The sequence below is a fragment of the Zosterops lateralis genome, assembly GCF_965231275.1.
Source record: "Zosterops lateralis genome assembly, chromosome: 34".
NCBI classification, from domain to species: Eukaryota; Metazoa; Chordata; class Aves; order Passeriformes; family Zosteropidae; genus Zosterops; species Zosterops lateralis.
This window is the reverse complement of record NC_139794.1, coordinates 2,327,215-2,351,005: the sequence shown is the minus strand read 5'-3', so window position 1 is coordinate 2,351,005 and position 23,791 is coordinate 2,327,215. Positions and strand designations below refer to the sequence as shown.

Below are 23,791 nucleotides of genomic sequence, written 5' to 3'. Positions count from 1 at the left end.
CTCAGCACCATCTGATCACCCATCAACTCTTCCACCAACCTATTGACTAGCACTGTCCATCAGCCATCATCCACCATCAGCAGCAGCATCCCTCAATTATCCATTGTCATCCATCATCTTTATCCACCATGTATCACCATCAACCTTAATCCATCAATTAGCATGCATTCAATTCTCATTGAGTGTTTCCCTCATCCTCTCCATCAAAGATGGATTCAATGATGGATGAATGGAAGATTGTCCATGGGAAATGGGAGGGTTGAAGGAATGGAGAGAGGTGGTAAGAAAGAGATGGAGAGATGGTGAAACTTTCTCGGGGATTGTGTTGGATGTTGGGTGTGTGATGGGATGGATGGATGGATGGATGGATGGATGGATGGATGGATGGATGGATGGATGGATGGTGTGATGGTGTGATGGTGTGATGGTGTGATGGTGTGATGGTGTGATGGTGTGATGGTGTGATGCATGGTGTGATGCATGGTGTGATGCATGGACGGACATTTGGATGGCCACATGGATTCCTATGCCAATTATCATGTCCTCTCCAATGCAGCCAGTGTAGAACCATCACCCTCAGAGGATCTTCGACATGTGACACTCAAAACAGAGTCCCCTGCATCTGAAGCATTCCCAATGCGTGTAGTGCTGGAGGAGCTTAAGGTCTCCAGTGTCACACCCAACTCTGTGCAGCTCCAGTGGAGTGTCCCAGAGGGCTCCTTTGACTCCTTCATTCTGCAGTACCGGGATGCCCAGGGCCAGCCCCAGGCCCTGCCCATCGATGGTGGGTCCCGCTCGGTGACAGTGCCAGGCCTGTCCCCGTCCCGCCGGTACCGCTTCCACCTCTATGGGCTGCGGGGTAGGAAGAGGACTGACCGCGTCTCCACCGATGTTGTCACAGGTTGGGAGGAAGGTCAGAGGGTGGAAGGGTTGGGGAGATGGAAGTAGGGATGGAGAGATTGCTGGAAAGATGGAGAAAATGGTGGTTTATGGATGGATGCCTGGAGGGTTGTATGGAGTCATGAGTAGAAGGATGGACCTGAATGTCATTGGATGCCTGCAGAAATTGATAGTGAAAGGGTGGATGGAGGGCTGGGTTACAAGGGGTGATGATGGATGGTGGAGTTTTTTTGTCAGGAGCAGGCGGGAAGTATCAATGGCTGAGCTGATGTTTTCTGGGACTTGTGACTGCCCAGCTGGATGGTGATGTGGATGGGAAGGAGTGATGGGTGGAATTGGGAAGGGAAACTGGAGACAGCTTGGAGATGGAGAGATGGTTGGGACCATGGAAGGCTGGAGTGATGAAGGGATGGATGTTTGGATGGATGGATGTTTGGATAGATGGATGGATGGATGGATGGATGGATGGATGGATGGATGGATGGATGGATGGATGGATGGTGAATATTGGATGGATCAAGATGATGGCTGATGTTGATTATGATGAAGATTGTGGGTGATGGCAGATGCTGGTCAGTAAGTCCATGGAGGGGCCATGGTTGATTGGATATGGCTGGGGTCAATGCGTGCTCAGTGACGGGTGAGGAGGGAATAGTGAGAAGGGACTGGGAGGAAATGGTGCATGATGGATAATGGATGGTTGGGTGGATGATGGATGGACATATGGATGGACAGATGCCCACACCCATCATTGTCCCATCTCTGTTGTTGCTGCAGCTGACCCAGAGGATCTGCTCTCACCCTCAATGGACACTCCAACTGAGGCCCCCACAGCTGAGGATCACCAAACTGCACATCCCCAAGCTGAGGCCCCTCCATCTGAGGCCCCCTCAGCACGGGCAGTGTTGGGAGAGCTGAAGGTCTCCAGTGTCACACCCAACTCTGTGGGGCTGCAGTGGAGTGTTCCGGAGGGCCGCTTTGACTCCTTCACACTGCAATTCCTGGATGCCCAAGGCCAGCCCCAGGCCCTGGCTGTTGATGGCGGGTCCCACTCGGTGATGGTTCCAGGGCTGTCCCCATCCCACCAGTACCACTTCCACCTCTATGGGGTTCACAGGGGGGAAAGGATTGACCATGTTTCCATTGACATCATCACTGGTGAGTGGGAAAGTCAGAGGAAAGAAGGGATGAGAGATAGATGGAAGGATGGAGTGGTAGAGGCATCAAGGCATGGTGGAAACAAGGGTTTCCATTCCCATCCCATCCTCACCCCACGTCAACCACTTTTCTAGTCTGGCATCATCCTGTCAGCCAGCAACCCTTCCACTGCCCTACTGAAGAACACTCACTATCAACCATCATCATCATCCATCATCATCAACAACCATCAACAATCCATGGCCATCAGTAATATCCATTACCACCCTCTATCATCATCATCATCATGATTTTCTATCCATGAAGGATGAACAACTGAATGGTTCTACAGATTCTGGTCTGTAAAACCATTGTTGGGCAGGTTCCTGTCCAAACTGAGGCAAGTAGGTGGATGGGTGGTTATGAAGGTGGGATGGATGGATGGATGGATGGATGGATGGATGGATGGATGGATGGAGGGTTCCTGCTGTCCAGATGCGTGTCTTGATGGACAGAAGATTGTCCATGGGAAATGGCGGCTGGGAACGGTGGAGGCAATGGGGGAATGCGGAGGGAAAGAAACAGATTAATGTGGTATTGGGTGGGGTGTTGGGTTGAGTGTTGGATGAGTGGTGGGTTGGATGGATGATGATGGTTGGCAGTGTTGGACAATGGGTGGGGGCATGGTTGGGTAGATGATGGATGGACATATGGATGAACATATGGACAGCCACACCCATCACTGTACCCTCTGCGTAGCAGCCACAGACAAGCCAGAGCAGCCACCCTCACCCTCAGAGAAGCCCCAAACTGAAGCCCTGCCAACTGAGGACAAACAATCCGAGCACCCCCAAACTGAGGTCTCCCCGGTGCAGGCAGTGCTGGGAGAGTTGGGGGTCTCCAGTGTCACCCACGACTCCGTGCAGCTCCAGTGGAGCGTCCCCAAGGGCTCCTTTGACTCCTTCATGCTGCAGTATCGGGATGCCCAGGGCCAGCCCCAGGCCCTGCCCATTGATGGCAGATCCCACTTGGTGACAGTGCTGGGCCTGTCCCCATCCCGCCGGTACCGTTTCCACCTCTATGGGCTGCAGGGTGGGAAGAGGACTGACCATGTCTCCACTGACATTGTCACAGGTAAGGGAGATGGTCAGAAAGTGAACAGATTTGAGAGGTAGGGATGGAGACATGGAGCAATCAAAAGATCCCATCCCAATCCCATCTCTATCTGCCATTCAGTACTCACTGTTACCAACACCATCCCATCAACCATTGACCCTTCCATGGCCTACTAGCCAACACCCACCATCATCCATCATCATCATCATTTAATTGGATAGATCCATCATCTATCCATTACCCATCCCTGCTCCCTCCATTCCCAGGTGACTCCAACTCTCCCCAGTTTCCCAGCTGGGTAGTAGAGGATGTGTGGGACTGTTAGCAAGGTAGAGGGATGGATGGATGGATGGATGGATGGATGGATGGATGGATGGATGATTATGTTGATGATGATGATTGTGATGATGGATGGATGATGATGATGGGTGATGGAAGACGGATGAACAATGGATAATGGACTGACAATGAAATGGCAGTGGATGAACAGTGGATGGAGGATGGATGGATGATGGGGGTTGGGGAGGTATATTAGTGGTTTTGAGGACCAGATCAGTCATTTGATGGTTGGATGACCCAATGGAGAGAGAAGTTAAAGATGCAGTTGAAACAAAAGTTTCATGGAAAGACATATGATTAAAGGGATGGATGGAGATGGGGGATGGATGGAGATGGAGGATGGATGGATGGATGGATGGATGGATGGATGGATGGATGGATGGATGGGGAGTTGGGTGGATGATAGATGGACTTGTTGATGAACAAGCAGATGTCCAGGCCCATCACTATCCTTTCTCCATCACAGCTGCAGCCAAACAAGAGGAGATGTCCCTGCCCTCAGAGGAGCCCAAAACTGAGGACATCTCATCTGATGCTCTGCCAGCACAGGCAGTGCTGGGGCAGCTGAAGGTCTCCAGTGTCACACCCAACTCTGTGCAGCTGCAGTGGAGCATCCCAGAGGGCCGCTTTGAGTCCTTCATGCTGCAGTACTGGGATGCCCAGGGCCAGCCCCAGGCCCTGCCCATCGATGGTGGGTCCCGCTCAGTGACGGTGCCAGGCCTGTCCCCATCCCACCAGTACCGCTTCCACCTCTACGGCTTGCAAGGTGGGAAAAGGATTGACCATGTGTCCACTGATGTCATCACAGGTGAGGGGGCTGAGGCCCCATCCGCACCTGTGGTGCATCAAAGCCCTCAGGTGGTCCTTCAAGCTTGGGGGGGTCTGACAACTGCTTCTGGGACTTGAGATGGGGATGGGAATGTGAGGCCAGAGGGGTGGAGAGTAGAGCGATGTGTGGACCCATACATGGATGATGTATGAGGGGTGATTGTTAATGATGGCTAAAGGATGATGGATGATATATGATGGTGGGTTGTTGGTCAATAGGGTTGATGGAAGGATCAATGATTGAACAGATTCTGCTGGGACTACTGGGATCCATCCATCCATCCACCCATCCATCTATCCATCCACCCATCCATTTATTTTTTCTCCCCAAACATTCCTCTGTCCATCCGTTCATCACCCTTTCAAGTGTTCAACCATCACCCAAAGCAACCATCTCCTTTTAGTACATATTTGCGCACTCGTGTCTCCTTCCCTTCCCTTCCCTTCCCTTCCCTTCCCTTCCCTTCCCTTCCCTTCCCTTCCCTTCCCTTCCCTTCCCTTCCCTTCCCTTCCCTTCCCTTCCCTTCCCTTCCCTTCCCTTCCCTTCCCTTCCCTTCCCTTCCCTTCCCTTCCCTTCCCCCATCCCTGTCCTACTCATTCCCTCCATCCACACACCCTATCTCCATCCCACTTTGATCCTCCCTCCATTCCAGCTCCATCCATACTTCCCCACATTTTCCTTCATGGTTGCACCAATTGCGCCTTTCCACCGTCCTATTTCCATCTGCCATTGAGTAAACACTGACACTGGCCCCATCAAATCAACCCTTGACCCTTCTAAGGACATAGTGACTCTGTCATCCTCCATCATTACCATCCATCATCCCTCCATCATCCATCTAACATCCATCATACACCTAACATCCATCATCCATCTCTCCTCCCCACTACAGTCCCCCCCATCCTACACTCCAGAGTTGGGGAATTGGAAACAGCTCAGAGTTGGAGTGATGGCAAATGGGTGTTGAGGATGAGGATTAAAGGGTGATGGATAAGTGGATGGGAGGCTCCTGGGTTGTTTAGATGGATCAATGATGAATACACAGGTGGCCAGATGGAAGCTTGTGTGGTTGAGCCTGTGGCTGGTTGGTGCCCTGGTAAGGGTAGAGGTGTTGTGGTGGGGGTTGGGAGGTGAGGCAGTTAAGAGGGATGGAGGAAAAGATTTAAGGACTGACTGAAGGAAAAAGGATGGGTAAAGGATGGGTAAAGAATGGATGGGTGAATGATGATGATGGGTGTTGAGGCAGGTGGTTTGACAGATCCAATCAACAGTTCGATTATTGAATGATCCAATGGAGGGAGAAGCTAAAGAATTAGTTGTAGGAAAAGCCACATTGAAAGCCACATGGTTGGATTGAGGGATGGTGGATGATGGATACAGGAATGAATGGTCCAGAAGATTAAAGTGGGGATGGATGATGTGATGGATGGATGGTATGATGGATGGCTCAATGAACATGTGGATTCTCACACCAAACATCATTCCCTCTCTATAACAGATGCAGCAATGCCAGAGCAGCTGCCCCTACCCTCAGAGGACCCCCAACCTGAAGACCACAAACCTGAGCAGCCCCAAACTGATGCCGACAAGGGACAGGCAGTGCTGGGGAAGTTGAGGGTCTCCAGTATCACACCCAACTCTGTGCAGCTCCAGTGGAGTGTCCCAGAGGGCTCCTTTGACTCCTTCATTCTGCAGTACCGGGATGCCCAGGGCCAGCCCCAGGCCCTGCCCATCGATGGTGGGTCCCGCTCGGTGACAGTGCCAGGCCTGTCCCCGTCCCGCCGGTACCGCTTCCACCTCTATGGGCTGCGGGGTAGGAAGAGGACTGACCGCGTCTCCACCGATGTTGTCACAGGTTGGGAGGAAGGTCAGAGGGTGGAAGGGTTGGGGAGATGGAAGTAGGGATGGAGAGATTGCTGGAAAGATGGAGAAAATGGTGGTTTATGGATGGATGCCTGGAGGGTTGTATGGAGTCATGAGTAGAAGGATGGACCTGAATGTCATTGGATGCCTGCAGAAATTGATAGTGAAAGGGTGGATGGAGGGCTGGGTTACAATGGGTGATGATGGATGGTGGAGTTTTTTTGTCAGGAGCAGGCGGGAAGTATCAATGGCTGAGCTGATGTTTTCTGGGACTTGTGACTGCCCAGCTGGATGGTGATGTGGATGGGAAGGAGCAATGGGTGGAATTGGGAAGGGAAACTGGAGACAGCTTGGAGATGGAGAGATGGTTGGGACCATGGAAGGGTGGAGTGATGAAAGGATGGATGGATGGATGGATGGATGGATGGATGGATGGATGGATGGATGGTGAATATTGGATGGATCAAGATGATGGCTGATGTTGATTATGATGAAGATTGTGGGTGATGGCAGATGCTGGTCAGTAAGTCCATGGAGGGGCCATGGTTGATTGGGTATGGCCGGGGTCAATGCGTGCTCAGTGACGGGTGAGGAGGGAATAGTGAGAAGGGACTGGGAGGAAATGGTGCATGATGGATAATGGATGGTTGGGTGGATGATGGATGGACATATGGATGGACAGATGCCCACACCCATCATTGTCCCATCTCTGTTGTTGCTGCAGCTGACCCAGAGGATCTGCTCTCACCCTCAATGGACACTCCAACTGAGGCCCCCACAGCTGAGGATCACCAAACTGCACATCCCCAAGCTGAGGCCCCTCCATCTGAGGCCCCCTCAGCACGGGCAGTGTTGGGAGAGCTGAAGGTCTCCAGTGTCACACCCAACTCTGTGGGGCTGCAGTGGAGTGTTCCGGAGGGCCGCTTTGACTCCTTCACACTGCAATTCCTGGATGCCCAAGGCCAGCCCCAGGCCCTGGCTGTTGATGGCGGGTCCCACTCGGTGATGGTTCCAGGGCTGTCCCCATCCCACCAGTACCACTTCCACCTCTATGGGCTGCAGGGTGGGAAGAAGACTGATCACGTCTCCTCTGACATTGTCACAGCTGACAGGGAAGGTCAGAGGATGGAGGGTGGATGGATGGATGAGTAGATGAAAGATGGATGGATGGATGGATGGATGGATGGATGGATGGATGGATGGATGGATCTTTGGATGCTCATGCCCTTCATCATCCCCTCTCCACTGCAGTTGCAGCTGTGCCAGAGGAACTGCCCCTGCCCTCAGAGGACCCCCAAGATGAGAAACCACATACTGAGCCCCCCCCATCTGCAACCACCCCAGCGCAGGCAGTGCTGAAGGATCTGAGAGTCTCCAGTGTCACCCCCAGCTCTATGGAGCTGCAGTGGAGTGTTCCTGGTGCCCCCTTTGATTCCTTCATGCTGCAGTACCGGGATGCCCAGGGCCAGCCTCAGGCTTTGCCCATAGAAGGCAGGTCTCGCTCCGTGGCAGTGCTGGGGCTGTCCCCATCCCGCCGGTACCGCTTCCACCTCTATGGGCTGCAGGGCAGGAAGAGGGTCTACCATACCTCTACTGAAGCTGTAACAGGTGAGTGGGATGGTCAGATGGATCATGGTATGAATAGATGAAGGGAACATGGGCATCTCATCTCTACCTGCCATCTATTACCCACAGACCCCAGTGCCATCCAATCAACCATCAGCTCTTCTACCGACTTCCTTACCAGCACCTGACATCATCCACCATCATTGTCATCATCCACCATCATTGTCATCATCCTCTTTTTCTGTCATCCATCATCATCACCATCATTATTATCATCCTCCATCATGATTGTGATCCATCTGTGATGGTTGAAGAACTGAATGGTTGAATGGATTCTGGTCTGGATTGTGAGTGGATTTGTTACCACATTGATGGAAGAAGGTGAAGAGATAGATGAGTGGTTGGATGGAATTGGGAAGTAGAGATGGATGGTGCATTCCTAGTGGGTGGCTGGATGTCCTGAAGGATGGAAGATTGTCCATGAGAAATGGGGTGGGGAAGAGGTGAAGGCTTGAGTGGATGTGGAGAGAAAGAGTTAAGAGAGATGATTGTGGGATTGGTTATGGCATTGCGTTGGATGATGGGTGAGATGGATGGATGGATGGTGAATGATGGCTCATTTTGTGGATGATGAATGGACATTTGGATGGACACGAGGATACCCATCACCATCTCTTCTTCAATGTAGCTGCAGCCAACTTGGACGAGCCACCCATGCCTTCAGAGGAGCTCCAGCCTGAGGACACTCAATCTAAAGATCCCTCAGTTGAGTCCTCCTCAACTGATGCCCCCTTGGCACGGGCAGTGTTGGGGGAGCTGAAGGTCTCCAGTGTCACTCACAGCTCTGTGCAGCTCCAGTGGAGTATCCCCATGGGCTCCTTTGACTCCTTCATGCTGCAGTACCGGGATGCCCAGGGCCAGCCCCAGGCCCTGCCCATCAATGGCAGGTCTCGCTCAGTCATGGTGCCAGGCCTGTCTCCATCCCACAAGTACCGCTTCCACCTCTATGGGCTGCGTGGAGGCAAAAGGATTGACCGTGTCTCCACTGACATTGTCACAGGTGTGGGGGAAGGTCAGAGGGGTGAGGATGGGTGAATGAATGAAGGGATGAAGGATGATGGGTAGAGGGATCAAGTAATGGAGGAACATGTGGGTGAATGAAGGGTTCAGGAGGAATATGTGGGTGAACAAGAGTTACATGAGTGAGTGGATGGATGATGGATGGAGGGCTTCAAAATTGTTGCTTGATCAGTGGAGGATGGATGGATGGATGGATGGATGGATGGATGGATGGACGGACGGACGGACGGACGAACATGTGGACAGAGAATGGATGCAGGCTCTGGAGTGGGAGGGAGGGTTAATGCATGGATGGTGATGGGTGGTGAATTGATGGATGAGGGGCTCCTGGGTATCATGGATGGATGAATGGATGGATGGTGGATGCGCATGTGGATGTACAGGTACACTTGCGGCTGAGCCCGTGGCTCTTTTTTTCCTTGAGTGAGGGAGCTGAGTGTAGGGATGTGAGGGTGGGTGAGTGGGGGGAATAGATGGAGGTTTAGTTTCAATGACTTCAGTCAAAGGAAGAAGGATGGATGATGGATGTATGATAATAGGTAGATGATAGATCAGTGATGAATGGATGATGGATAATGGGTAGATGATGAATGGATGAAGATGGATGATGGATGAAGATGGATGACGCAAGATGTGTGTTGGGACAGTTGGTGGTTTTGTGGATCAAGTTAGTGGTTGGATTGTTGGATGATTCAATAGAGGGAGAGGTTAAAGAACCAGTTGAAGAAAAAGTTGCATGGAGAGAAATATGGATGGATGGATGGAATGGATGGATGGATGGATGGATGGATGGATGGATGGATGGATGGATGGATGGAGGATGGCTGAGCCCATGGCTGGTTTGTGCCCTGGGCAAAGAAGAGGGTAAGTGGAGGGGGGAGGCAGATAAATGGAGGAATGGCGTCAAGGACTGACTGAAGTTAAAAAGATGGGTGGTGGATGGATGTTATACTGATGATGGATAATGGATAGATAAAGATGGATGATGCATGATGAGTGTTGGGAAATTTGTTGGAGGTTTGATGTATCAGATCAGTAGTTGGGTAACTGGATGATCTAATGAAGGAAGAGGTTAAAGAACCAGTTGATGTAAAAGGTGCATGGAAAGAAACATGATTGGATGGATGTACATTCAGATAGACACATGGATTCTCACATACAATCATCATCTCATCTCCATTGCAGCCACAGCCAAGACAGAGGAGCTGCCCCTGCCTTCTGAGGAGCCCCAACCTGAAGAACCCAAAGGAAAAGATCCCCCAAATGAGACCACCTCATCTGAGGCCCCCCTGGCACAGGCAGTGCTGAGAGAGCTGAGGGTCTCCAGTGTAACACCCAACTCTGTGCAGCTCCAGTGGAGTGTCCCAGAGGGCTCCTTTGACTCCTTCATTCTGCAGTACCGGGATGCCCAGGGCCAGCCCCAGGCCCTGCCCATCGATGGTGGGTCCCGCTCGGTGACAGTGCCAGGCCTGTCCCCGTCCCAGCGGTATCACTTCCATCTCTACGGGCTGCGGAGTGGGAAAAGGACTGACCATGCCTCCACTGAGGCCATCACTGGTGAGGGGCTGCAGGGATTCCCCTAGAGTCCCTCAGGGAGCAGAGCTGGAGTGGGGACAGGGCTGAGACTGGGGCCCAGGGGGAGCTGTGAGGAACTGGGGAACTAGGCTGTACTCGGGGAGCCAGAGAAATGAGGGGGACTAGGGAGCTTGGGAGACCAGGGGGCACTAAGGACTGGGGAATTTAGGGGAAAGTGGGAGCTGGAGGCAACCAGGGATTGGAGGTGACTGGAGATAAGGGGGAGTGCAACACCTGGAGGGACTCTGATCAGCTAGAGACTGAGAGGAACTGAGAGTAGCTAGGAGAACTGGCTTGAATTGGGACCTGGGGTGATCTGGGGCCTGGGTGAAACTGTGGTGGAGCTGGGGAATGGGAGGAACTGGGGCAAACTGGGGCTAGGGTGTTGAGGACTGGAAAAGACTGGGAGAAACTGGGCACTGGGGAGAATTTGGTGGGTACTGGGTAGCTGTAGGAATGTGTGAACTGGGAGGGACTGGGGACTAGGGGGAACTGGAGGAAAATGGGAGATTAGTTATTGGGGTGACTGGGAGCAGTTTGAGAGTTGGGGTGGATTGGGACAGCTCAGTGGGGATCAGGGAGAACAGTGGGGAACTGGGACTAGAGGGGGATTGGGGGCAACTGGAGCTGAGGATACTTGGGAGAAGTGGGAGAAACTGGGAGCTGGGGGTAGCCAGAGGACTATGGGGAACTGGAGATTAGGGGCAATGTAGCACTGGGAACAACTGGCAGGAGAACTGGAAGGAACTGGGGACAACTTGGGACAAGTGGGGAGTGTGGGGAACTGAGGGAAACAGGAGACTGGGGGGAACTGGGGGCAACTGGGGACTCAGAGGTCTGGGGGCAGCTGGGAGAGGATTGTGAGGCACTGGGGGAACTGGGTCTGGGAGGAACTGGAGGGAACTGGTGACTGAAGGGACTGGGGCAAACAGGTCTGAGAGAGATTGAGGGGAACTGGGAATGGGGGTGACGGCAAAATTGGAGAATGGGGGGGAACTGGATCCAGGGCAGGACTGGGGACTAGGGTGGAGCTGAGGACTGGCAAGGACTGGAGGAACTGGGCACTGGGAAGAACTCAGGGCACTAGAGAAAACTGGAGGGATCTAGAGACTGGGAGGTACCAGAGGAAACAAGACTGGCAGGCATTGGGGGAAACTGGGGACTGAGGGCGACTGTGTCTTAGGAGTTTGGAGAAAATGAAGGGGAACTGGGGCATCTCCATTGGGTGCAGTTTGTGGGAAGGGCCAGAGGATCCGTGGGAGGGTTTAGGGTGTCAGCAGGGGGGGTTGGGTGGCAACAGTGTTTTTCTGGGGTATCAGTGGAGGACTTCAGGATGTCAGCTGGGCCATTTGAGGTGTCAGCATTGTGTCCTTCCCCAGGCACCCCAGGGACCCTCTGGGTGGGCTCCGTGTGGCCCCGCAGTGCCTGGCTGCACTGGGATGCCCTGCACCGCCCCCCTGATGGCTATGAGTTGGAGTATGGGCTCCCTGGGGAACCCCAGCAGGTAACAGCCTCCCAAAGGAGCCTAAAACCCCCAGGAACACCGAGGGTGTCCCCCCAGTATCCCCCTGGGAACCCAAATACTCCTTCAGGTATCCCAGTAACACCTCTGGGGACTCCAATAACAACTCAGGGTTACCCTCCTTTGGTAATGGCACCCCAATACATCTCCGGGAGATCCCAATAATGCCTTTGGGCATGTCAATACCTCCCTGGGGACTCCACTATCTTCCTGGGATATGCCAATATCTTTCATGCCCCCAGATCCTGTGGCTGCCTCCCGAGGCTACGTCGCAGCAACTGTGGGGGCTGGAGCCAGCAGAACACTATGTGGTGCGGCTCTGGGGCCGAGGGGGAGATCTCCAAACTGCCCCCCTCGAGGCCATCTTTGACACTCGTGAGTGCGGGGAGCTAGGGGCTGTGGAGGGACCATTGGGGTGTGCACCTGGACCCCTAGGTCCTTTTGTAGGTGGTGGGTTTATTGGTGGAGGAAGCAATGTCCCTTGGAGGAAGGGCTGGAATTTTGGGGGGGCACCTGGAACCCCTGGGTGCTTTTGGGGGGGTAGGTGGGTTAATGGGAGGGGGACACCTGAGGAAAGGGTTGGGTTATGGTGGGGGGACACCCAAGTGCTTGAGTCCTTTTCGAGGAGGGAGGTTATTTGTGGGGGATCTACACAACCAGACACCTGAGTCTTTAGGATGTTGGTGTCCTGGAGTGAGGGGGCACCTGGGTATCTGGGTCCTTTGCGGGGGCGGGGGGGGGTGGTATTGAGTTCATGGGCAAGAGTGGGTCCTTGAGAGAGGCACTCGGTTACCTGGGTCCGTTTGGGGGTGCTGGGTCCTTGGAGAAGGGAGTGTCATTTTGGGAGACTGGGAAATGGACAGCTGGGTCACTGTAGAGGGGGAAACCCATTGGGGAGGACACCTGTACCTCTGGGTCCTTTTGGGGGGAGAACTGTGTCCTTTGGGGGGACAGCTGCACTCCTGTATTATCTGGGGGAGGCTGAGATCCTGGGGGTGGCACCAAGGCACCTGAGTTTCGAAGAGAGGCATTGGGTGGTGACTGTGTCCTTTTGGGAGGGTTGGGTCCTTTGTGTGGGGGGGGTGAATACTGGGGGTGCGGGCTGGGTCCTGGCGAGAGGTGGTTATTGGATGGGGAACACCCGACCCCCTGGGTCCCTGGATAGGGGTGGGGCTATTATTGAGTTGAGCATTCTGTGTCCTTTCGGGGAGGGGGAACCACCATCCCTGAGTCCCAGTAGCCTCTGGGGTGTCTGAGGGGACTCCCGTGTGTCCCCAGCCCCCCTCCTGCACCCGCACCCCCGGGACTGCACCGAGGAGCAGCTGAACGGGCCAGGCCCCTCGCGGGAGACCCTCATCTTCCTCCGGGGGGACCCGGCCCGGCCCCTCAGGGTCTTCTGTGACATGGAGACGGACGGCGGCGGATGGCTGGTGGGACTGGGAGCACTGGGACCAGTGGTGGGGGGAGCTTCTACATGGGGTTGTAGGAGGCTATATGGAGTTTTGGGGGGCAAATGAGGGGCTTTCGGGGCAATAGAGGGTCCTGCAGGAGAAGCAGAGGTTGATGGGGGGGCACTGGGAGGGGAACTGGGGGGCACTGGGAGGGGCTGGGGGCCTTCTATAGGGTTTATGGGAGGGGAAATAGGGATATGGGGGGGTCAGGGGGGTTTTGGGGTGCCCCTGACTCTTCCTCCCCCAGGTGTTCCAGCGCCGCCAGGACGGGGGCACCGACTTTTGGCGGGGGTGGGAGTCGTACGCCCGAGGCTTCGGCAACGTCAGCGGCGAATTCTGGCTCGGTGAGGGGAGGGGCTGGGGAACTGGGGGGACTTCGGGGCTGGAAGACCCATAAAAATTTGAGGGGACGTGGAGCCAACGGCCCAGGTCCTCCGGGGATTTGGGGGACAGGGGGAACTCTGAGTAGAGCCAGCTCCTGGGGCGGCAGCAACGGGTACTCGGTGGGGCCCCAGAACTTGGGGGCTCCCCACGGGTCCGAGGGGGGCAGTAAGGAGTCCGGAGGGTTCGCCCAAGGGTCTGGAAGGACTCGGGGGGTCCTCAGACATTCAGGTCTAATTTTGGGGCCCCAAGACTCCGGGAAGGATTTGGAGGGTCTCCAGATCTGCGGGGGAGCGTCCAGGAGTTCAAGGCGGGCTCGAGGGGTCCAGGAGGCACTTGAAGGGCCCCCAGGCGCTTGAGGGGGTCCCCAGTATTTCAAGGGACATGCAGGAGCTGGGGGGGGGGGGACGGGGGAACTCGGGGGGACCGCAGGAGTTCTGGGAGTGCCGGACGACTTTGGGGCGCAGGCAACGAGGCGCTGCACGAGCTGACGACAGCGACCCCCACGGAGCTGCGCATTGACCTGCGGACCGCTCGCGATTCCGCCTTCGCGCTATATCGCGACTTCACTGTCGGCAGCGCCGAGGAGAGATACCGGCTCAGAGTGGGAGCGTTCAGCGGCACTGCTGGTGCGCGGGGCGGGGCGCGGGGATCCCTGGGACATTCTGTGGGTCCTGGCGGGATTTTGGATCCGTGGGCGTTTTGGGACTCACTGGTTGGCAGGGGTCTGTGGAGTCCCTGGTGGATTTGGAGGTACCTGGTGGGTTTTGGGGTCCCTAGGGTGTTTTGGGAATCCTTGGTGCGTTTTGGGGCCCCTGGGGGTTTCCGGTGGGTTTTGGTGGTTCCTGATGGGTTTGGGGGTCCTTGAGGGCGCTGACACCGGCCCCTGCAGGGGACGCCCTCTCCTACCACTCGGGCAGCCCCTTCTCGACACGGGACCGGGACTCCCGGGACCCTCGGGACCGCCGGGACCCCTCGGGGCGCCCCCGGCCCCCTCCCTGCGCCGTGGCCTACGGGGGAGCCTGGTGGTACCGCAACTGCCACTATGCCAACCTGAACGGGCGCTACGGGACTCCCCGAGACCACCAGGTACCAGGGCGAGGGGGTGCCACAGAGTAGGGAGTTGTGGGGGCATGGACGGACTATGAGGGAATATAGGGATCTAGGGGCAAAGGGGCTGTAGGAGGCTTGGCGGCCTATAGGAGTGGATAGAGAGGTCTAGGGTGCCTTTGGGTGGACTATAGGACTATGGGGTTAGGGGTATGAGAGAATCTGTGGGGGGTCTGCGGGGGTTCTATGGGGGTCTCTGCGGTTTCATAGGGCTCTGTGGAAAACAGAGTCTGTGTGGGTCTATAGGGCCTGTGGGGATCTATATGGTCTCTGGGGGTCGGTTTATGAGAGATCCGTGAGTGTCCATGACTGCCCACAGGAATCTATGAAGGTCTATGGGGATGCATAGGGTCTGTAGAGGTTTGTGAAGGTCTATGGGGACTTATGGGGTCTCTGAAAGTCTACAAGGGTTCTGAACCCCCTTCCTCACAGGGCATCCACTGGTTCCCCTGGAAAGGCTTCAACGTCTCCATCCCCTTCACTGAGATGAAGCTGCGGCCACAGCGTGGCTGAGGGGACTGGGGAGGGTCCCCTGAGTGCTGGGGCTAGGGGATCCCCCTGGGTGCTGGGGGGTCTCAGACAGGACTTGTGGAGGCTCAAAGGTGTAACTTTTATTGGGGGGTAATAAAAGCTGATGGTGACTACCCTGTCCTGTGATGAACCAGAAACTGGGGTGGGAGAGAGCACGGAGTCAGGCTGAGGTGAAGGCGGAGGAGGGGCAGGGCAGCCCCAAATGGTCCTTGTGGTTCTGGTCTCAGTGTCACTTTTAAGTGCTGGACCCGATCCCCCATGGTCCGTGGAGATGCTGAGATGTCCCAGCCTGGGCAGTGTGAACATGTGGGCAGGGATGGGGTGGGATGGGATGAATCATCCAGTGAAGCCAAAAACAAAGGTCACGGAGTCAGGCAAAAAAACTCCCTGGAACACACTGAGTGTCCTTCCAAGACTCAGACATGGATTTGGGTCATGGTGATGTTGTGGTCATCTCACTGTCACAGGCATCTCATGGTTGTGTCATGGTCATCTCTGTATCACTATGACTATCGCTCGTTTCCTGCTCATGGTCGTCTCAAGGTCACTCAGCTCCTGACCTGGAGTGGGAATTCAATCCCTGATCTAGATGTGGGGGTCCAGTCCCTGATCCAGGGTGGGGGTTCTGTCCCTATACAGCCACTTTCTGAGTACTTCCTATCCCTCGGTCATAGATCACTTCCAGCACCTCAGGATTCCGGTGGTCCTTTATCCCACAATAGACATGCCCTCATCTCTTGTGGCAACAGGAAAGGCTCCAGCAGTTGGAGCTCCATGAGCAGCTAAATCTCACTGAAGTGCATGGCCTGGGGTCCCACCAGAACTGCTCCAGAGGTAGGGATGGGATCTGCACGGAAAGGTGCTGGCACAGGTCACAAGCAGCAACAGCTGCATCTGTGCCCAGCCATTGTGAGGAGCCCATGTCCTGAGGGGTTCCTGCTCCAGAAGGGATCCTGAACTGGGCTCCAGCCTGAGGGTCAAACACTGCTCAAGGGACAGCACTGGACCATCCCTGGGGCCATGGAAGCTGTGTCCCAGGGCCAGCCCAGGCTGGAGCCACAGCCCTGCTGGGCACAGAGCCCCTGGGACCCCATGTCTGGGACAGCTCAGCAGAGCAGGATGGGGGGATCCAGCAGGACATGGTGGTCCTGGGTGGGATGGTGGGGCCGGGCAGGGGATCTTCCCCCGGGGGCCTGGAGCAGTTTGGGGTTGCAGAGCCATGAATGGACTGGAGCCGGACAATGCAGCCACCCCAGCACTGCCCCAAGCCCAGCCCTAGTGTCCCAGTGCCACCATTCCCCAGTGCTCCCCAGTATCCCCAGAGACTGGAGATCCCAGCCACACAGCTGTTTTTATTGTCTGTGACCCTGTTGTCCTTCCACCTGCCCATTCTCCCTGAATCCCGGGGTCCTGGTGTCCCAGCAAGAGGGGGCAGTCAAGTTCCCCGTTTAGCCAAGGGATTTGACAAGAGTCAAGGGTGACACCTGGAGATGTCAGGTTTGAGACTGGGGTCAGCTCCAGGGGAATTCCAGGCGGAAAGGCTGGGCTGGGAGCTGAGGGGCCCTGGAGACATGGGGATCTGCCTCTGGGAGCTCTGGGTGGGTGGCTTCACAGTGGAGCTGTGGGCTCACCAGTCCATTGTGGCCAGGCTTCAAGGCTGGTCTTCTCAACTCCAGCCATGCCCAGAGCCTCAGCCCTTCCAGGAAAAGCTGTCCCATGCAGGAAGCTGGACAAATATTTGGAAGGGTCCATGGCAGTCCTGCCTGGAGTCAGCATCTCTTAAAGGATCCACTTCTCCCATGTACAGAGGGAACACATGGTACCTCTGTTAGCAGGGACATGCCCATATGGAAATGGGAATATTTTGGATCTAGAGGTTCATTATCTCCTATTTTGCCTTCCTATAGATGCACACAACTATCAAAAGATCTAGAAAACCACAAGGCCACACAGTGTCACAGTGTCCATCTTGTGATCTGGTGCTGGCTGGATGACAGGTACCCAGCAAAGCTGCTTTATTACTGCCCTTCTCAGCTGAATGGGAAGAGAAAATATTAGGAAAAGCTCATGCCTTGAGATAAGGACAGGAAAAAATCTCTCACTGATCCCTGGGAAATTAGACTTGATTTGGGAAAATTAACTGAAGTTATTGCCAAATAAATCAGAGAACACTGAGGAGTAAAACAAGTCTTACAAGCATCTTCCTCCCATCCTTCCTCCTTTCGGAGCTCTCCCTCCTTCCCACATGATGATAATTGTGTCTCCCAGGACGCAAAAATGAAACAAAAAATAGTCTTTAATAAACGCATAGGAACAATCAAAATGCTGCAGAAAATACAGCAGAACCCAGACTTCAGAGAAACAAAAGGACCCCAACTAATAAGAGGTCCTATTTCCCTTCTTTTCCCTCCCCACAAATCAATACCTCATAGAAAGAAATTGGTCTGAGAAAATTGCAAAGTGATCTAAAAAAATTAAAGGGAGCTGACAGGAGCCCAGGACAGCTACAGGGAGCTGTGTGTCCCTGAGCACACACCCAACAACACCTTCCCAGTGGCACAGATCTGACTGCACATCCAATGCCCCAGGAGCCCTGGGACCTCGCCAGCACCTGGGTCACCCCAAACCTCACCTGCCACACTCCACCAGGACCTGCACCCCTGAGGACTCTCCAAAACATTGGATCATAGATCTGGGCTGGCCAGAATGTCCCAGGCTGAACCAGAGATCTGCAAGAAGCACAAAACATTCCAGGTTTAGGGCCAGGCTGACCAGAGCTGCCAGTTCCCTCCTGCACGCTCACTCCCACCTGCAGCTGCACCAGCCCCACTGCACACGTAGAATCTGCACAGCTCTGCCGGCACTCGGGGGCTCAGGGACACCCCCGGGTCAACATTCCCACATGCACCTGGCCACCAACTCCCAAACCAGGGAATTCAGGCCAGCTGAGAGCCCCTCGTGGGTACAAAACGCACGGCTCAGCCCACAACTGCACCTGCCCCACCTGGCAATGGGACAGATCCCAACCTGGGCTCCCCTCTCCTCAGGCTGGGTCAAAGTCGGGCATGGGGACTCGATCCCACAGCTGGGAAAAGCTCCACTGCCGGAGCGATCGGGGGCTTCCCGGGCCTCAGAGTAATTCTAGAGCTAAAGCGGTGAGAGACATCAGCTCCGCTCAGATAATACATGCCAGCGCTCATCCCGGGCCCGGGAAGTGCCTCCTCCTCCTCCTCCTCCTCCGGCCCTGCCCGGCCCAGGCCGCTGTTCCCACAGGGGGACGCTCCCACCGGCCGCAGCCGGGCCCCGGGCCGCAGCCCTCGGCACGGCGCTGGAGCAAAACCCCCCTCTACCCGCGGCGCCGGCTCGGGGCGCCGCCATCGGCCTCACCGTCCTCCCGCCGCCGCCTCGCCCGGCCCGGCCGCTCCGCCCTGGGCCGCGCCGTTCCGGCAGCGCCGCGCTCGGGGCAGCGCCGGCGGCACCGCGCCCTTGGAGCGGCCCCTTCCACAGCCCCGCCACCGGCACCCTCGGGGCTCCGTGCCCGGGGGGCTCCGTGCCCGCGGCTCCCGCCGCTCCCCGCCCTGGGCCCCTGCCAGCAACGAGACGACCCGCGACCCCTCCCGAGATCCCCACCTGGCCCCGGGCCCGGCCCGCACCACGCGGCCGCTCCCGCCGCCGGTTCCGCTGGAAAGGACATCCGGCCGCGCAGGGGCGGGACGAGCCGCCCGCGGGATCCGCCCCCACCCGCCTCCAGCTCCCTCAGCCCCATCCCGTCCCATCCCACCTCCCTTGCCCTCCATCCATGCAGGGGGGGCACCTTCCACAGCCCCGGCGTGGGCACCTGGGCGGGCCGTGCCCGCTGGGTCCATGCCCAAGCGCTCCGTGAAATGTTTCGTTTGCATCGCTTTCAACTACCTGGAGCTCTCAGGCCAGTCTGAGCACGAAGGCTTTTCCACGTGCTGCCCTCACCTGCCCGTGGTCTCCCTGTTCCTCAGCACTGCTGTCACCAAACCTTCGGGAAAAGGTCGCTCTAATTCCTCTATTAAAAGCAGGCGTAGCTTTGTTTTGGCGCTAGGATCATACACCCAAGTTATTTCACACACCAGTGGCTATCTTTGTCACTAATATGAATCCATCCCATTTCCCAAACTCACACGTATTTGCTGAACATTCTCACAACTTCGTGGACATATTTAATGACTTCTGAGAACTCAGTTACATCTGAGTAAGGGGTCTCTCAAGGGTCCAAGGTGCGTGTTTGGGGAACATCCCATTCCCCAAAGTATCCTTTTATGGTCATGAGCCTCCTAAACCCAGTTTGTCCCCACTGAACGCATCCCAGGTCCACAATGTGGCCAAGAAACACCTTTTTTCCCAGCATTGCTCACACTCCCAGTCTGTATTTTCATGGCTCACATACCACTTGCACAAGGAGATGTCTGAATCCAGGACTGAGCACTGGCTGGGAAAGTTAAGGGAATTCACAGGTCTAAGTGCTGTTTGTTACCACTAAAGATTTTCCCAACATTTGTTCAAGATTCACCCAACTCTGCCCTGGTTTTCTCCGTTAAGCCCAACCCCATGTCCCCAACATCCCTGGGTCTGGGTCAGCTCCGTGCCTGGTGGTGCCTCCAGCACTGACTGCCCTCAGCTCTGGCCTGAGGAACTGGGAATTCAAGGACACCTGGGAGAACCTGATTCACTGAATGGTATTTGTACCAGGAATAAGCCCGTGTCTCCTTCCAAGGCATTTCCAGTCCAAATCCATAGCCTCCTGTGCTGCAGTGTTGTGTCTGTGATCATAATCCTTTTAATTTGGGAATATCTGCAACTACTCTGCCTTACTAGGGTCTGGAATCTGCCCAACCTCATGCCTCCAGGGCATCTGGAATATGGTGCAGCTTCTGCTGTATCACCACTCCACAATCCAAGGGGATTTTCTTCAGGCAGGTTGAGCTCTTCCAAAGCTGAGATATGGAACACAAGGAGGGTCATACAGGGGTTCTCCATGGAACAGTTCCTTGGAAAGGCTTTCTGGGCCAGGGACATCCCTGGACAAGAGCAAAGGAGCAAGGCCTGCTCAGTCCCATCTCGTGGATGTCCCAGAGAAGCTGAGTCGGAGCCATTTCCCCGCATCTGCTCCCACTCTCCTCAGCTCTGAGGAACTACACAATTTCCCCAGCTCTTGACACAGCCTCTCAGCCAAACCCATCCTCAGACATCTCCAGATCCATCCAATGGCATTGTCTCAACAAACGTTGAGAAAAAAAATTGACTGAGGTCTCACCAACTGGTCCTTGGCTCTGAAAGAGCACCTCAATCCCTTGGAGGTGCCCAAGGAACAACTGGATGTGACACAGTGCTGTGGTCTGGTTGGCAAGCTGGGGATTGGTCACAAGTTGGGCTTGATGATCTTGAAGGTCTTTTCCAGACTCAATGATTCTGGGATTCCTCCAAACCCCTCTCTTCCAGCTTCTCCTTGTCTAGGATGTGCTCCAGGCCCCAGCAATCATTCTGGCTCTGCTCTGGTCTGGTCTGTCAGGTTTTTATAGTGCTTGGGAACCCAGACTGGACGAAAGAGCCCTACAATGGTCCTGTGTTGGGCCAGACACACCTCAACTGCTTCTTCCCTCACCCTCTTCAAAGGGATGAGGGCACAGAAGAAGGAACTGTTGCTTTTTATTACATAACTTTGCCCACAAACTCACTATGTTCTTCATTTTCTGCTTCTCCACTGGTTCCATCCATGTTTATTATCCTGTGTCCACACCTTTACACCCTTTTACCTTTTTGCTAGTTAGTCATTAGGCTCTATCCAGCAACTTTAGGAGAACTGAAAATTTCTATTCTCTGTGTTATATATCACTCCCCCTTCAAGGCCTGAGTGTCTGTCTCTTCTTGTAGCACCAGGGATGCACTGGCCCAGCCCCCAGGATAAGCCTGAGCTCTGGGCAGTGCCAGGGGAGATGTGCTGCTCAGTCCAGGACAGGGCTGTGCTCCAGGCAGTGCAGGGATGGGAATGTGCTGGATGTGCTGGCCCGTGGTCTGGGTCTGTTCCAGCTGAGCACCTGCAGTCAGGGAACCCAGGACATCTCTCTCTTCCTCCCCAGAGAATCCTCAGGCCAAGGCATGTGCTCAGACTGGCTAAAGTCACACACACACCCGTCCCAGCCTCCAATAGACCTTGGGACTTTGGCTGTGACTGAGCTGGTGCCGGGCACATCCATCCCGGTGTTGTCATTGACTTCTTGCCATGAGAACAGACTGTTGTTGTGGTTTGAAAGCAAAACGAGTGAGAGGTTCCAAGTCAGAGATACAATTTAATAAGAAGAAAGGTAAAAAGGTAAAAATAAAATAAAATAAATGCAGTAACACAAAGGACCACTGACAGAGTCAGAATACAACCTGAGCAGGATGGTGGAAGCAGTCCAGGTGAGGTGCTCTTCCTGAAGCAGTGATCCTGTAGAAAGGTCTGGTAGCTCTGGTCCTCTGGGAATCCAGTAGGTAAGGGCTCCTTGCACTGTTCCAAATCCCTGATTATATCCAGGTGAGAATGCTTGGCTCCTCCCCCTGGGTGGAGCATCTCACAATGGGATGATGAGTGTGAAGTGGGTCCTTGATGGCCCATTAAATAGAGATAACTCCTGGAGGGAGTTACCTGTGAGTCATGGGCAAGGCATTGATGGGCCATTAGCAGAAGACAGCCCAACACTAGAGCGCTGCCTCGATTGGTTTCAACAGTTCATGAAGATGGTGATGGAATAAATACTTTGTGTACATCCCACACTACAACCCAGGACAACTGGAGATGCCCATCTGCAGGGACAGGGAATGCAAGACCTCCACTGTTCCCACTGACTCCTTCTCCATGGTTTTTGAGGGTGGACCCCAAAAACGGCTCAAGAGGATGGACACTCAGCCCTCCTGCCCTGCACATGTGGGCTCTGACACCATCCTCTGCAGCCACACTCCACCTGCCTCAATCACTAAATCACTCAATCACTAGGGCAGGGGCTGGGGCACCAGGAGAGGCTGAGGGAGCGGGGCGAGGGGCTCAGCCTGAAGAAAAGGAGGGCCAGGGGGGAATCTTCCAGCTCTCTACAAGGAGGGCCAGGGGGGAATCTTCCAGCTCTCTACAACAGGCTGAGCCCCTCGCCCCGCTCCCTCAGCCGCTCCTGGTGCCCCAGAACCTGCCTCAGTGATTCTAGGGAATGCGATCCTGGTTAGTGAACTCCAGTGAAATCCACACTGCTCACTGGAAGACCCACTTCTCTTAAATGTGATGGAGAAATGTCTCTGCATCTTGGAGCTGTTGTGATGATAAATCACCTGAGGAGTATTGAGGTGTGCAGGAACCATACAAGTAAGGGATAAATAATCAATGGACAGAAGTTGGGCTGCTCAGGAGTTGAATTCCCAGTTGCAATCAGGAGTGTGACCTGTGAATTTGCACAGTGCTGGACAGGGTATGTTTAACAGACCCAAAATCACACATCCTGTGGGCTTCAGACTGGATTTACAACAGGAAGAATACGTGAAAGTCTGGAACACTGGAATAACATAAAGTTACAAATTAACTTTTACTTAACTACAGGAAGAAAAAGTTATAGAATCTTCAAATTCCTAAGGTTGGAAAAGACCTCCAAGATCAGTGAGTTCAACCTTTGAACAAACACCACCTCGTCACTCAGCCAGAGCACCGAGTGCCATTTCCAGTCATTCCTTGAACACCTCCAGAGATGGGGACTTCACCACCTCCCTGGGCAGACTCTTCCAAGGCCTGACAACCCTGTCCATGAAGCAATTCTTCCTGATGTCCAACCTAAAAACTCCCCTGACACAGCTTGAGGACCTTTCCCCTTGTTCAGTCCTTTGTTCTCTGGGAGCAAGAGCCCGACCACTTCCTGGCTGCACTCTCCCGTCAGGGAGTTGTAGAGAGCCAGAAGGTTCTCCCTTGGCCCTCCTCTTCTCCAGGCTGAGCTCCTCGCCCCGCTCCCTCAGCGGCTCCTGGTGCCCCAGCCCCTGCCCCAGCTCCGTTCCCGTCTCCGGACGCGCCATTCCACCGATACTGGAGTGAAAAGCCAGCCACGGTCGGAGCAAAGCCTGTGTGAGACCACGATCAGTTTTTTAACCTGCTGGTTTAAAGTGTCTGCCCAAGGCAGGGACCTGGGCCCGTTTCTGCCGCATTAACCTAAACTCTCCGTGACAAACCCGCGAGCGAGACCCGAACCCGTCGCGAGGTAATTTCACACGGCAAAAGGTTACTCCCAGGGAAATCAAAGCAGCCGATTCCCTGTCACCCCGACAAAACGGGGCAGAGAAGGGTAAGAGGCGCGGGAGAGACCTCAGACCGCTCTGTTCGGGGGCTCCGCCTGGTTCGGGGGACGAGGGGTG

General features: G+C 54.9%; 1 protein-coding gene across 1 annotated transcript in view; it reads left to right on the top strand.

Moving 5' to 3' along the window:
* LOC310921472 (tenascin-X-like) overlaps positions 1–15,503 on the top strand; it is a gene marked incomplete at its 5' end in the record, with an annotated part of 33,279 nt that extends 17,776 nt beyond the window's left edge. The window contains 17 exons of the mRNA XM_083881602.1: positions 557–901; positions 1,678–2,058; positions 2,797–3,208; positions 3,448–3,473; positions 3,959–4,300; positions 5,820–6,176; positions 6,909–7,301; positions 7,436–7,792; positions 8,439–8,810; positions 10,016–10,387; positions 11,785–11,909; positions 12,170–12,302; positions 13,206–13,357; positions 13,626–13,722; positions 14,227–14,388; positions 14,652–14,848; positions 15,302–15,503. Coding sequence (XP_083737728.1) covers positions 557–901; positions 1,678–2,058; positions 2,797–3,208; positions 3,448–3,473; positions 3,959–4,300; positions 5,820–6,176; positions 6,909–7,301; positions 7,436–7,792; positions 8,439–8,810; positions 10,016–10,387; positions 11,785–11,909; positions 12,170–12,302; positions 13,206–13,357; positions 13,626–13,722; positions 14,227–14,388; positions 14,652–14,848; positions 15,302–15,382 — 4,304 coding nt within the window. The 3' untranslated portion in view covers positions 15,383–15,503. The remainder of the gene's footprint in view (positions 1–556; positions 902–1,677; positions 2,059–2,796; positions 3,209–3,447; positions 3,474–3,958; positions 4,301–5,819; positions 6,177–6,908; positions 7,302–7,435; positions 7,793–8,438; positions 8,811–10,015; positions 10,388–11,784; positions 11,910–12,169; positions 12,303–13,205; positions 13,358–13,625; positions 13,723–14,226; positions 14,389–14,651; positions 14,849–15,301) is intronic.
* Between the last annotated feature and the right edge of the window lie 8,288 nt (positions 15,504–23,791).